This window comes from Struthio camelus, chromosome 26, assembly GCF_040807025.1.
Source record: "Struthio camelus isolate bStrCam1 chromosome 26, bStrCam1.hap1, whole genome shotgun sequence".
Taxonomy (NCBI): domain Eukaryota; kingdom Metazoa; phylum Chordata; class Aves; order Struthioniformes; family Struthionidae; genus Struthio; species Struthio camelus.
This window is the reverse complement of record NC_090967.1, coordinates 4,105,845-4,119,181: the sequence shown is the minus strand read 5'-3', so window position 1 is coordinate 4,119,181 and position 13,337 is coordinate 4,105,845. Positions and strand designations below refer to the sequence as shown.

The 13,337-nt window shown below is 46.1% G+C and overlaps 1 protein-coding gene across 19 annotated transcripts in view; it reads right to left on the bottom strand.

The window, feature by feature from the left end:
* RFX2 (regulatory factor X2) overlaps positions 1-13,337 on the bottom strand; it is a 64,950-nt gene continuing 51,613 nt past the window's right edge. For 14 of the 19 annotated variants that reach the window (XM_068919892.1, XM_068919886.1, XM_068919895.1 and 11 more), the window contains 11 exons: positions 11,798-11,917; positions 10,342-10,457; positions 9,316-9,434; positions 8,881-8,993; positions 6,635-6,786; positions 5,595-5,692; positions 4,928-5,077; positions 4,283-4,491; positions 3,785-3,938; positions 2,341-2,383; positions 1-2,180 (listed from right to left, as the gene is read on the bottom strand). In XM_068919892.1, coding sequence (XP_068775993.1) covers positions 2,071-2,180; positions 2,341-2,383; positions 3,785-3,938; positions 4,283-4,491; positions 4,928-5,077; positions 5,595-5,692; positions 6,635-6,786; positions 8,881-8,993; positions 9,316-9,434; positions 10,342-10,457; positions 11,798-11,917 — 1,384 coding nt within the window. In that variant the 3' untranslated portion in view covers positions 1-2,070. The remainder of the gene's footprint in view (positions 2,181-2,340; positions 2,384-3,784; positions 3,939-4,282; positions 4,492-4,927; positions 5,078-5,594; positions 5,693-6,634; positions 6,787-8,880; positions 8,994-9,315; positions 9,435-10,341; positions 10,458-11,797; positions 11,918-13,337) is intronic. The other 5 variants (XM_068919888.1, XM_068919901.1, XM_068919889.1 and 2 more) reach the window with 1 other exon arrangement.

Genomic DNA, 13,337 nt, shown 5'->3' with positions numbered 1-13,337 from the left:
TTATAGTACAGGCCTGAGCATTTGATATATGTTTATTGCTATTCAGGTTTAGCTGGGATTTTTGTGCATATGGGGCTGAGGGCGGGTATCCAGACTCCTTGCACTGTGCTGCACAGCTCCAGAGCACCTCGTCTGCGCGTCCGTGGCAAGCAGGAGGTGGCTGGGTTCGGTTGGTCGCGGCTGCAAAGGAGAGCCAGTGCACCAGCTGAAGTTAATATCACACTCTGCAGGAGCAGGGGAATTTAAGACGTGGTTGCTCAGTTGGTTTTAGACCATCTTATCTCATCAGCAGGATCTGAAGTGCGAATTCTGGACCAGGGAGTATTCACTGCCATTATTTACAACATAAATCCAGCTTTCTCATTTCTCTCCTGCGACTTTGATAGGAGACATTTACAGACAAACAGCACCCTGACAGACAACAGCACGGGACAGTAAGAGGGAAAGATGTGCCACTATACACACTTTCTTTTTACTTTCCATTAGCATTTTTTTTTAAAGTGTCACAGCTACCTTAGTACCATTTTTAATGAGTAAATATTATTATTCAGATAGAATATACTCTGATACGCAAATGTACACGAGGCCCCTGGAAAAGCTCACATCAAATACTGGTATAAAACATCATTAGAAATAATAATAATAAAAGCTATTTATGACACGGCATTTATTCACAGAAAGATTTGCACTGGGGTTTTGCGTTTGCTGTCGCAGTTTGGCTTGGTGATGGATTTCCACTCCCCCTCTGCCCTGTTGTCCGTGATACCGGGCAAACCTACAGGGCACGGAAAGGATGAACGAACCACAGCTGAGGCCCCCCCCAGCTCAGAGACCCCCGCGGGGAGCTGCCACCACAACGACAAGGCAGGAAAAGGCGAAGCGATACAGCAAAGGGAAACGCCGCTGTAGTGTCGAGCATACCGCCGGCGGCCACGGGGCCCCCGTGGAGAGTCCCTCACTGCTACACGGGACACAGTTGCTGTGTTTTGACTTCGGTCTGAGCAACACCCTGCGGTGCGGGCTCACCCAGAGCGGCGGGGAAAGCAGGCACGCGGCCCACCCTAAGGCACTGCACTCTCACACCTTGTCCACGCTCCAGCCATGGGTCCACGTGCGGGGCCACCTGCACCCTATGTTCAGTATTTTAGCTGGATGTCAAGTGAGGAAACCCTGCTGGGAGCCCAGGATGTGGGATTAATTCCCCTCTGCATGGATGCTCTAGTGAGGCTGGGCATCAGAGGGCAAGGAACAAGCTTTGTGACCGGCTGCCATGTCCTCAGAGTCCTTTGGTATCTGGAGTTGGCCTGACAGAGTCCTGGGATTATTCGCAGATCACCCACAAAAAGCGCAGCTGGCAGGACACAGGAGCGGGTAGGAAAGCTGCGTCCTTGAGTCCCAAAGTGCGTTCGTGCACCACGCTGCAGGGATTGGGGTGGTGAACAGCCCGGATCCCGCTCCCCAGGCGGTACAGGAGAACATCGTGTTGTGCTGTTCTCCCCCAGCACGAACGATTTGGCAAAGTCAGAGCCAGGACAGCTTGTCTTGCAAGACTGTAGGAGAAGGGTCAGGTACTTTTCCTTCTTCTTGGGCACTGATTGGTTCAAGTTTGTATCACAGTGAAGTCTGAGAAGTGGGGAAGAAACCCAAACCACCTTCCCTGAAAGAGAAAGCCTCATTTGCCCACCTTGCTCACGCTGCTCCAAAGCGTCCTGACTGGTTGAGCACAGCCTTTCCTCCTAACCAGGCACATGGGATCCACTGCTAACCATGGAGGCTTCGTTCTCTCTTTAGCAGACTTTGGACCTTCACCCTCCACCCAGTTGTGCTGCTTCTACTGGTAGAGAGATGGAGGACAGCAGGCGTCCTGCATGTTCTTCCCGCATGGACAGTCTGCAATCCCTTCCCACCACCCACCTCAGCTCACCACCAGGAACCCTTCCTCAAATAGAAGTAAACATAAAGAGAAACTAAGAGGCACTAATAATGCAGATATGGGGAGACTCAGGCTTGAGGCTGTCAAACCTGGCTCCGGAAGTCTTCGTCCAGCTGGAGAAAAGTCAAGTCCCCATTTTAGATCTCCTGCAGCGAGTGTCCAGGGTCACTGCGCTCTCGCTTCACGAGCGGCTCCCCCATGCTCCGGGAATCTGTGTCCACCTCGCTCCCCAGGTCACTAATGTCATCTGCAAAGGACAGGTCTTAGCATCAGGGTCGTCAGCAGACTGGGAGAGGTCACTTTTCCCAACAGAGCAGAGCGGAAGAGACAGCACAAGGTTCCCCCTCCCACAGTGATTCAGGCTCAACCCAGACCCAAGAGGACTTCCCTCAGGGGAGAGGAGGTACCTTTGTCCAGCAGTGTTGGGGACATGGACGTGAGGTCACCAAACTGAAAGAGAAAGGAGTTTCAGGGTAAGCGAGGATTACAGCATCCCAAGGCGCTAGACCTGCAAGTCGTAATCTATTTCCAAGCCATTCTAACAAGCAGTTTAAGCACTCTGGAGAAACCGCAAGCACCAGCAGTGCTGGCAGTGGAGAGGAGAAAGCAAAACCAAAAACATGTTTTGGGGCAAGTCTGCGGCTCCCGTTTAAATGACCGGTAAACACTGCACCCACAAATCCAGGGCAGAATCTAGCTCTGGAATAATGGGAAATTTTCCTACCTCCCAGGTCATGACCAAGCCAGTTCTGCTGCAGAGCTCTAACCAGGACACGGCACTATGGATGGTGCCTCTTGTCCAGCCCTCTGCATCTGTCAGGCCACTGCTCAGACACGCCAGCTATTCCCCTCTTCTGGGACTCTACCATCATTCCAGCTCTGCAGAGCTCCATGCAGAGGGTTTTCATTCATTTCAGGAAAGTCCTCTGGCTCACCACAGCACCAAATGTAACCAGAGAGCTGGTGATATATTTTGTTCTGGAGGTCTGTTGTCTCCCTCTGTGATGAGGTCTGAAACACTACACTACTCTAAGAATAATAACGCAGAGTCACGCAAAATGGGGCAGCAGTAGAACTCCTAGATAGTAGGAGTAAAAAAGCACTAAGAGCAATGGAAATGCAAGGACGAGATTCATTCTCTTTTGCTCTGAAGAATCAGCCTCCTCCTGGAGCACAGAAATATTACACGAGTCTAATGGAAAAGGCAAAGCCTGAAGGATGAAAGCCTCCCAGTCAGGTTTTGCTAGAAGCCATGCTCTGCCGTTTGTGTTTCTTTAATATCAATAAAGACAGAGGTTTTGCAGAGAATAAGCGTGAATTTGCGGCATTGCTGACTTGATGCAACAGCGTGGGGCTAACAGGAGAGGAAGAGAAAGCAAAATGCAGTAATTGATTTGTCTAGCTCCCCTATGTGAGCTACACAGAAGGAAGAAAATAGTGTGAACTGCAAGGAGGAAATGAGATCAGTTTTAATCTAACGGTCGTTTCTATATTGCTTTCACAGGTTGACTGTAGTCTTTTAAGCCTAGGCACTTCAGATTGGGAGGACAGTGCCTGCTCACAAGCCAAGTGCCAGATTTGCTGCAGGAAGGTCTGTTTTCTCCCCCAGGCCCCTAGAGCCCTGGCGATGCTCAGCTGCTTCAAAAACCATCAGCTCCGGTATCAGTGAGCCAGGAAGGACGAGGTGCAAGGAGCCAGGCCCTTGCACCAGGCGCTCAAAACAACTCAGTAAATCCTTCAGCAAAGACAGTTATAAAATACGTTCAGGGTACAGTGCGGTTCGTGAATCGATGATGTCCCTTTAAGTGTGGCTTAGTTTGGGTCTGTTACTAGGGAATAAACAAGTCTCACCTCTCCCATTACGGCAATTGGAGTCTCCCCTGTTGCCTGGGCAACACGATGCTCTACCAGATAAAACATGTACTCATCATAAAGGAGGCGAATTAGGTGGAAGGAACCGAAGCTGGCAGCGCTGCGCAAGGTGAGGTCACGGATCACCATGGAGCTGGAAAATGGCCGAGAAACAAAACATTTGGGATGCGTTTTACATTTGCATCACGACTGATGTGAATTCTTGCTCCTGAAGGTATCATGGCGCACGGTGCTCTGTTTCTACCTCTCACCCAAGAGTCTCAAAGCACTTTAAGAAATTAGGTAATGGAGCATCTTATCCCCCACCCCATGAAGGTACAGGGCACACAACACTTTCTTCTGTACCAGGACAGAGCAGTTTATACCTGTGCACCTCCAGTTAATTGTCTAAAGAACTTGGCCTTTGCTTTTCAGGGAGTTATCTACACGCCCTAAGCCATACGCAGAAATATCTCGCCAAAAAGAAAGAAAACGTACCTATAGAAAGACCACTTCAACAGGAACTGTCTGGCTGCCTTGGGGAAGCTGGGACTGCCCTCGTGATGCTTTAGGACTTGGGTGACGACATTATCCAGCCAACTAGCCCACTGGTCCAGAGAGCTCTGCTGCTGCAGCGTGAGCTTGAAATCCTGCTCCAGCTTCTGGACCATGCCTTCCTCGCACTGGCACACCCACGAGGCCTGCTCCTGCTCGGGAAGAAGGGCTCACGGTTACATGTGCAAAGCCTGCCGTTTCAACAGCTTTTAGTGCATCCCAGCCCAGGAATTCAACTTCATTTCCAGTAGGCAAGGACTCCAACCAGCTCTGAATGAGGGCTTCTCCAATTTATCCAGACCACAGAACAATATTATTATTAGAACTATATTATAATTGGTTGCAGTACTTCTTATACAAGTTCCTTAGTACCTTCTCTGCTAGTCGGAATGAAATAGCATTCTTTGGTATCTACATAGCTGGAAAAGTAACACTGAAAACTTATGTATAATTGTTCATTTAATTGCTTTTTAGTATTGGAAATAAGATGCTGGTTACTAGCAAACTGCCCCATTAAAGAGTCCCCGTTCTAGATAACACGGCTTCCGAAAAGATACTATAAGTGACAGAAAAGATACTGTAAGTCACCTGCACGTTGGCGAAGTCGACCCGATTGAGATCACTGAGCATCTGGTTTATCTGGGAGGTGTTCTGGAGCACCGCACGAGCTGCCTGAGCCAGGTGGTTCAGGGACGTGTATCTCCGCAACGTCTGCGCAAAGGCACTCACCACCCCGACCTGAAACAGAGCACGGCGGGCACCGTGAACGGGGACCATGGAGCCCAAGGGCAGGCTTTTTGTGATACCGGGCTCAAGCATGCAGCCCACATCAGCTGCGGCACCCTGCCCAGTCGTGCCCATGCCGCTGCCTAAAACACATCTCAGCACTCTGGAGCAACATTTTGCTGTGTCTCTCGCATCCCGCAGACCAGGCTATGCGTTTCTTTTCTTTAAACTAACAACAAATTTTTGCACTCTGGTTCCTGGACCAGCAGGGTGGGAACAGGCTGCAAGAATGGCAGCCATGGGAATGCCTCAGTGGACAGAGCATCATCAGCTTCTGGTAAAAAAAAAAATGCTGTCCTTGTCCCCAGCCTCCTTGCTAATTTTGGCTCAGAACTATTCATTACGCCGTGCCAGTCTGGAGTACATGTAGCCAGATCCCAGTAGTTTCTTTCCAACCACTGTGGAAAACTGCCAACACCCCCCACAGTCAGCTCCTATGCCTGACCTGCAGCATGCTCCCGTTGCTTACCTTTGTCTGGACAATCTGCGGGGGGAAATCACTCATTGCGTTCATTAGCCACCCTTCCAAGCTCTTGGCAAAATTACGAATTGCCTGTGTCAGTGTGCCTGCAGAGAAGTTTGCAGAGTTAGCAGGGCCTTTCCAAATGGTCTGTAAACACCAACTTTCTAGCCTAGGACTCCTGCGGGACTCACATCCCCTGATCTGGTAGCGGAGATCTCAACTTAGTGTCATGGGAGTCAGCTGGGTCCCATAATGCACTCAAAGAGCTCCTTTTCTTATTTGTGGCCCATCTCAGCACTTCCTGATTGTTAGGGTCTGTTCTTTAAGAGACACATACACCCTGGCCAAGGACCCAGCCTCCCAGCCCCCAAAACCCAAGTACGACTGCCTGGGCTTTCTGCCCAACAGCATCTTCACTGACAACACCAGCTCAGAGGGACATGATTTTACAGCACTGCTCAGCCCAGTCTACGGCCAAGTGGTATCCTTGGGGAGACTGGTGCATGCACTTAAGTGAGACGCTAAATCAGAGAGAAAACCTTCTATATCCCATCACTAATCTCCCAAATGAAAGTTACCCCAAATTTCCAGGAGGTGCAGTAAGGGACAGAGCGGTCCTATGTAAACAAAGTTACTATCTCCAAGGAAACATCTCACATGGATTAGCCATGCTTACAACAGCTTGTGCATTAAGCCCATGCTTTTACCTTGACTCGTAGCCAAAGTCATGAGATGTGATATGCCATGAACCAAATTTTAAAAGGCATGGGAATTTCCAGGAGCCACAAACGACCATCTAAGCAGAGCAGTGCTGGAGAAGGGAGATTGCTGTTGCCATAATACATCAGTTTGTATTCAAAACAAAAACGTCTAAATCGGCTCTTACAGTGGAAACCTTCGTGGCAAGTGGTAGCCAGCCAGAGTGAGTCACGGATCTGTTCATCACGTGCAATGTCCTGTGACTCAGGAGCAACATGGCAAAGAGCAGGAGCCGAGCGAGAGTCGAGACCGCCTGCGGCCTCCTGATCGCTCCGCAGGATACTCACTGGGCACCGGCCTGAGCACATCAGGGATGAGAATCTCCACCAGGGCCTGGTACAGGATATGATCACAGCTTCTCATCCATTTGAGGATTGGTTCGTATTTACACAGAGTGATCAGCTTATCTTTTGGGAGGGTCCCTTCATGTTCTTCTTCACTGCAGGAGGAGGAGGGAGGCAGCATTAGAAGCATGTTTTCATTCAGTGCATTTACACTTCCTCTGCATTTCTAACCTCAGTTTTCAGTGGAAAAAGCAACTCATGTCTCTCTTCAGAAAGGGATGCCTGATCGTTTGTACAGGGCTTTGTCCGAATCTGCAAGCTCTTCTCTGTCCACGGGTTTTAAAGGTAAAAATCACAGTTTCACCTCAAACCTACATCTTCCTATGCTTGGCCAGACTTCCTTTGCTTCTTCCTTCTTTAGCCCAAGTCGTCTCTCACATACCTGCACGCACACACGCTCCTTTTTATACAGGAACTGTACTTCAGCACGGCCATCTCAGCAAGCAAAAGCCTAGCTGGTTCCTCCTGACAGAGCCAAAACCTTCTCACCTCTCTCCTCTGCTCTAGCCTTCCTCGACTGTGACAGTGCTGACACATTTTTGGAGCAAATGCTGTTTGAGCAGATGAACCAGTATTGACAAATACTGCAAACAGCTTCGAGGCATGTTTGGCACATTCAAACACTGAATGGTTTTTTGTAAGGAAAAAGCTGATTTGGTGTTGCGATGAGAACAGAGCGTATTGTCTCCAACTGAATGAGGTCAATCGAGCCTGCATTCATTTCACTTTATAGATGTATGGAAACTTTTTTTGCATGATTAAGGCATACAATATTTGGTTAAATAGCAAGCAGAGAAAACCATAGCCTTAATGCACTGCCATAGCACCAAATCAGAAATATTATGACGCTACACTGGGAACTGGGAGGTAGCAGGGGACCTTCCCCATTGCATTACATCAAAACCATTAGAGCTAAGGTGTTTGACTTACAATAAAAAGGTATTTGTATTATTTCTTCCCTGTTGGCACTGTTTCAGTAAATGCACTCTCCTGGCACATTCTTAAAACACTCATACGTAAAAACTGGCCATCAAGTACCTGAACCCTGTTTTAAACAGAACCATATTCTGCATTTTCTAATGCTTTCAAGTAGTTTGAGGCTCTGACAATACTTTGTTTTGACATTTGTATATATAAAGGGGAGGGGAAAGTTTTATTTAATGAATCTTGATTAGTAGCAGGACTACGGAGAGGTGCTAGAGCGCACACCCTAAGCAAGAGACGTTAGTCTGGACAGAACGCTGCAGAAATGCTGCCTCCAGTATCCGAGCGAGTCTATTCATATCTAGCCCAGCTCTCTCCAAGGTGTTGCAACATGCCCTGTAGATATACCCTTAAGTAAGAGAGGTTTTGAAACCATCAAACAGCTACAGTGTTTCTCTGCAGCAAAATAGCCATTAGATAATGTCTGCAGAGGACAACAGGGCCATATTCTACAGATTATTAGATATTTCCTTATTATCCAAACTTTTACTGTTTTTCTTCTGAATACAAGCCAGCAGTATCTGAAGCCTGTATATAATCAGTGGAAGTGGACAATATAGACTTTCAATACAAATTTTTAACAAGAAGCCTTCGCCTTTTCCATTTTCTTTATTTTCACTTATTTCCATTTCCCTGTCTCCTGGCAGCAGACTACCAAGGCATAAAGGAGGAAGAATAGGCAATAACAATGAGCCAGACAAGACTACAAAGCTGGGATCAGAGTAGTTTAGTTTGTCATTATCTTCCTCAAGACACGTGGCACTTAAAAACTGCGATAGCGACCCAAATAAGAGAGCGAGTCTAGATGTTACTAAAAACCTTAACTTCTGAGATGTCATTCTATATATGGCACGAATTGTAACTTGCTGTTCCTCTTGGCCGTTTGCAAAAGTAGCAACCCATTCTCATTCATCCAAACGCTCTCTGTAGTTTGGATTAGTATTTTTTACAGCAGGTAACAGGCATGTCACATAGACAAATAATAAAACCATCTGAGCAGACGCTTTCCTCTGAGGTCTGTGCTTTGTGCGGTCATTACAGGATTTGACCTGAGACTCCTTATAATGATTCTGCAGGGAAGTAAATATTTCCAAGTCCTACAAAGCAGTTAAAACGGGCTAATGAAGCTAAAACCTGTTCATTTCTAAAAGATAAAGCACCACTAAAAATGGATCATTCAGAAATAATCAAAGCACACAGAGTACCTGGATGGCAGGGTAGTAGAGCCATCACTAGATGGTGTTTTAGGACTCCAGAAGGATTGCCATAGTTTCTCAATATAATGAAACTGAAGGTTCATTACAACATCCAAAGTTGCCTGATGATAAAGAACACAACTCATTAGCTGCTGTTAGTGTCTTTTTCACACTGTCTGAGTATAAATTTCATGCTCTGCCATTTAGGTTAAGTAATTTACTAGAAAATACAACTGAAAGAGCACTGTTCTAATAATCAACCTAATATAAAAGAGGTCACACGATGAAAAAAAATAACAGTGCAATAGTGCAACACTTGTAACAGGGAACAAATCAAACACTCCCATTTACACCCCAGCAGCTCCTGGGAGCAGGATGTGGGAGAAGGGCACCTGATTTACGCCTCATACCAATTAATGAATGAAATATATTCAAAATAATCACCTCACAGTGCCGTCTGTAAAGAAGCTGCAGGGTTTTGACATCGTTCATAGTGACCCCTTCTTGCAAGAGGACATTACCTAGATCAGGGGCTGGGAACTCCGGAAAGACATGGGTTACGTCTAAGAAAAAGAAAGATTGGGAAAGACAGTGAAGGTTAGGAACACTCAGTTACACAAGCCTATAAACGAGTACAAGATGTTGCAGTGGCTGGCGGCTATATTTCACATTTCAAATAACTGGTGATGAAACAGGTGAAACGAAACTGATAATCCAGTACCTCCCTGATTCATCCTTTTATACTGGGCAAGAAGTGAACCACCGCAGCAGCCCCATTTATTCTGTGTGCAAGAAGAATGCTTTTCTCTTTGCAAGAAAAGAAACAGGAATACATTGTCCTCGTCTAATGTGCTGCCCATTAGGTTTTCTCTGAAGCCTGAATAACATCCCTTCGGTATTTTGAGAGTACAATGGAGAAATTAATTGGCTAGCAGACATATCAGGAGCAATTGTGTTTCAGAGACTGCTCGGAGCTGGCCAGGTTTTTGTGTCACTATTAGACACTCTGGAAACAAGCAGGTCCACGACCAGCGAAACTAGGGAATTTATCTCACAAGGTGTGGGCCCATATGCATCTGTGGAAGCGTAATAAACCTTGCAGCCTTTTCTCCTGTAGGCGCAATGAAGAGTTGCTTGCCTCTCTAAAGCTGCCTATTTTAACAACATTCTTCAGGACTTCAAGGCTTTGAGACCTCTACTCCATCCATTCAATTTGGTAAAACTTGGCCTGATTAGAAACATGCTTAGAGGGAACTGATGGATGGGATGGACAAGGGAAAAAGGCTTTTAAAAGCTTGCTGAAACGCACTCCAAATGCCTGGAAAGGTAACTGATAAATGACTGCTCCTGCTGTATGTCCCAGGCTTGTGTTTCTCCTTGGTCCTTGGAAGTCACTGGAGAGAGTCTTCCTTCCCCTTAAAGTGGGAGCCTCGAAGCGAGCTATCTAATACATTAAAACAGTTTCCTCACCTATGAACTGCTGATGATGTTGACTTTGAGCAGCAACTGATTGTTCAGGAGTAGTGTGCAGGCTACTGTTGGATCCACTCTCTGCCGTGCCATCCATCTTCTGTGCTGGTCTATACCTACATTTAGAGCATGGCTTGGTAGTTACACGCAGACCTGGACAGACACACGCACGCACGCACGCACAACCTGCAACGCAGTCACACTGTGAAAGCCAGGGACACTAAAGAGTCACTGTGCTGTATAGCACTTCTTATTTAAAAAGTCATATGCATTGATCACGTAATATATGAGGTTATATTCCTCGTTTATGCATAGTTTGAAAATATTTACAGCTACTTAAATAAAATAAATGCTTAAGCAGTCGTTAGTATGCAATGCAGCAGACTGGCTACAGAAGACAGTTATCAACCTTTAAGGCTTTCAGCCTTTGTCCTTCAACATATGCTGCTCATAACTAACATGTTTATAAAACATAACCCACCAATAAATCTTTGTAGTTCTACACTTAAGTATTAAAGTTTGGCCAGCTTTGCTATCATGAGTGATCAAAAGATTTGAAGCAGCACTGCTGAGCGTGCTCTGATTGTGAGCAAGGCAAACCCACTCTGGGCTACACTAAGGGTGGTTTGAAACCTTAATGCAAAACTAACTTCTGATAAACAACTGGTAACATCTGGAAAACAAAAACTGTCGAGAGTAGCAATTGTTGAGGCAAATTCAAGGCCAGCAGTTTGAGGGCTGGCCATTTCCATTACCTACTCAGGTGCAAATGAGAGTCGAGTCTCCAATTGAAAAAACATTCCCTGAGACAGGATTGAAGGGGTTAAGAAATTTGCCCGAGGTGACACCAAAAAAGAAAAAAAAAGAAAAAAAAAAAAGAAAAAAAAGAAAATGAGAACTAGAGTTGGGAGTGGAAGCCAGGGTGCAAACTCTCAGTTTCCTATTGACTTGAGTTGACTTTCCCCGTTTGCTTTCTGTTTGGGAACTGAAGAAATAAATCCTTCCACTCCTTCTCCACTCCAGCGAGAACCAGCAGCGTCGACACTTCCAAGAGACAATTCCAAATTCCTTTGCTCATTGTGTTTTTACTCAAAATTACCCAGATACAAGACTAACCATGCCAGTGTTTAACACTACTGCACAAAAAAACCCACAAACCAACACAAGCCCTCAAGTCCCTTACTGATCAGGCACAAATAACTCCATAGCTGTGGTCCTAAAACTGTTGGGAGTTACAGGGACGTAGAAAAACAATATACTCAGACTAACCAGGAACTTGCAGTCCCCTTCTTTCACAGCACAGCTATGTGCTTCAGTCCTTCAGTGACACTTGGGTTTGAACGGTCCCAATGGGCTCCCTTTGCTCCCAAGCAAAGCTAAGTCACAAGCTCCTTCCTGGCCTTTTGGGGGCAAGGACCCGGTCCCGCAGCAGCTCCAAGGAACTGGCAGCACTTACCTCTGTTTCTGGTGGATGGGCTGCTGCCGCATTGCCATGTACTGGGTGTCCTCCTGCAAGCGGTTCAGCGGAGACTCCGGCTTTAGACGGATCCCATAATAATGATATTTGGAGTTGCCCCTGGAAGCATCAGTGTTGAAATTGCTCAGTGCCCGCTAGTCAATGGAAGCAACATCACAGCCCTGCAATTTATTCTTAGGCTTCTTTTGACAATACACATTAGTTCTTACAGCACGCGGTTCTTTGCTGCCAAGAGCCATTTGAATGGCTGGATTAATGAATGTCACCCTCCCCTCTAAAACTGAAAACCGCTTGTCGCAAAGTTAAGTGACATCCACATTTAAAATCTGGCAAAGTTTGTCCCAGCTAACCAACGGTAATTGGAGAGAGACAAGCGTTACAATACAAAGTGTTACTGAACAAAGGGACAAAAAGACCTCGAGGGACACTTTGCCCTTTGATTGGAGTTTAAGGATTTGTTTTATTTAACAACAAAACTTCTATCTTTACCTAGAATTGGATAAAACAAGCCTCACTGAACAGTCAACCAGGATAAGAAAAATGTCTCTGTGCTGCCTGCACCTACACAGCCCTGGCAAGAGGCTTTGACCTAGCTTTGTGTTTGGAGTCGCTCATTTTCAGTTTTCATAAAAACTGAAAGTCTTTTGCAATAACAAAAGAGGCTGGAATTCCTTCTCCGTTGCCGGTCAGGAAAGCTGCGGTGATGCTGTTTAGGAAAATGTCTTTCCATCGCAACAGATAGATGTGCCTATTCAAGTTTTCCCATTAAACCAGGATTTTTCAATCCATGAGCGACTGCTTTGGGGAGTGCTTTTGAAAAGGACAATTACACAGCCACGGATGCACGAGGATAGTGGGTCCAATTTGGATTTAGCCAATTTGTAGCTAACAAAGCTGAGAATTCAAGCTAAGTCTTCAAGGGTGGAGGAGACAAGAGGCCAGGGAGCAAGCGGCAGCTCGGCAGCACCTTCGGAGCGCTCTGCTCAGGGTGGTTTACAATTGCAGTTTGCTGTTTCAGTATCTTTGCAGCATATAGCCAAGTCTGAAGGCACCTTAAATCCTATGGTGACTCCCATAGGAAAACTTCACGGGGAGAAATTTAAGAAAGGAATATTTGTCTGAGAATTAACCCTCCCTTCTTTGTTGCAGGAATTATCTCTTTTCCGATTTTCTTAAAGGGGAAATTGTGGAATTGTTTAGTCTTTGTCTCTGTAACAAAGGGTTTTACATACGCTGTTGAATGCTCCCTATGAGGTATGCTGCAACAACCAGGCCTTACCTGACTTTAAGTGACTGCAAATTAAATACTAATGGCATGTATTTACCTATTCATTGATTTAGGTGATAATGGTGGATAGCTATTTCCATATTTATTGAGGTCTATTGTGTCCTTCCAAGCCTGCACATTTTCAATTTTAAGTGTTTTTCTTAATGACAAAGTTTTCAAAGTCAGCCAAAAATGATTAGTGATGGACTCCCGGACCTTTTGGCCCAGAATTTTACAGAAGCTGAATATTTA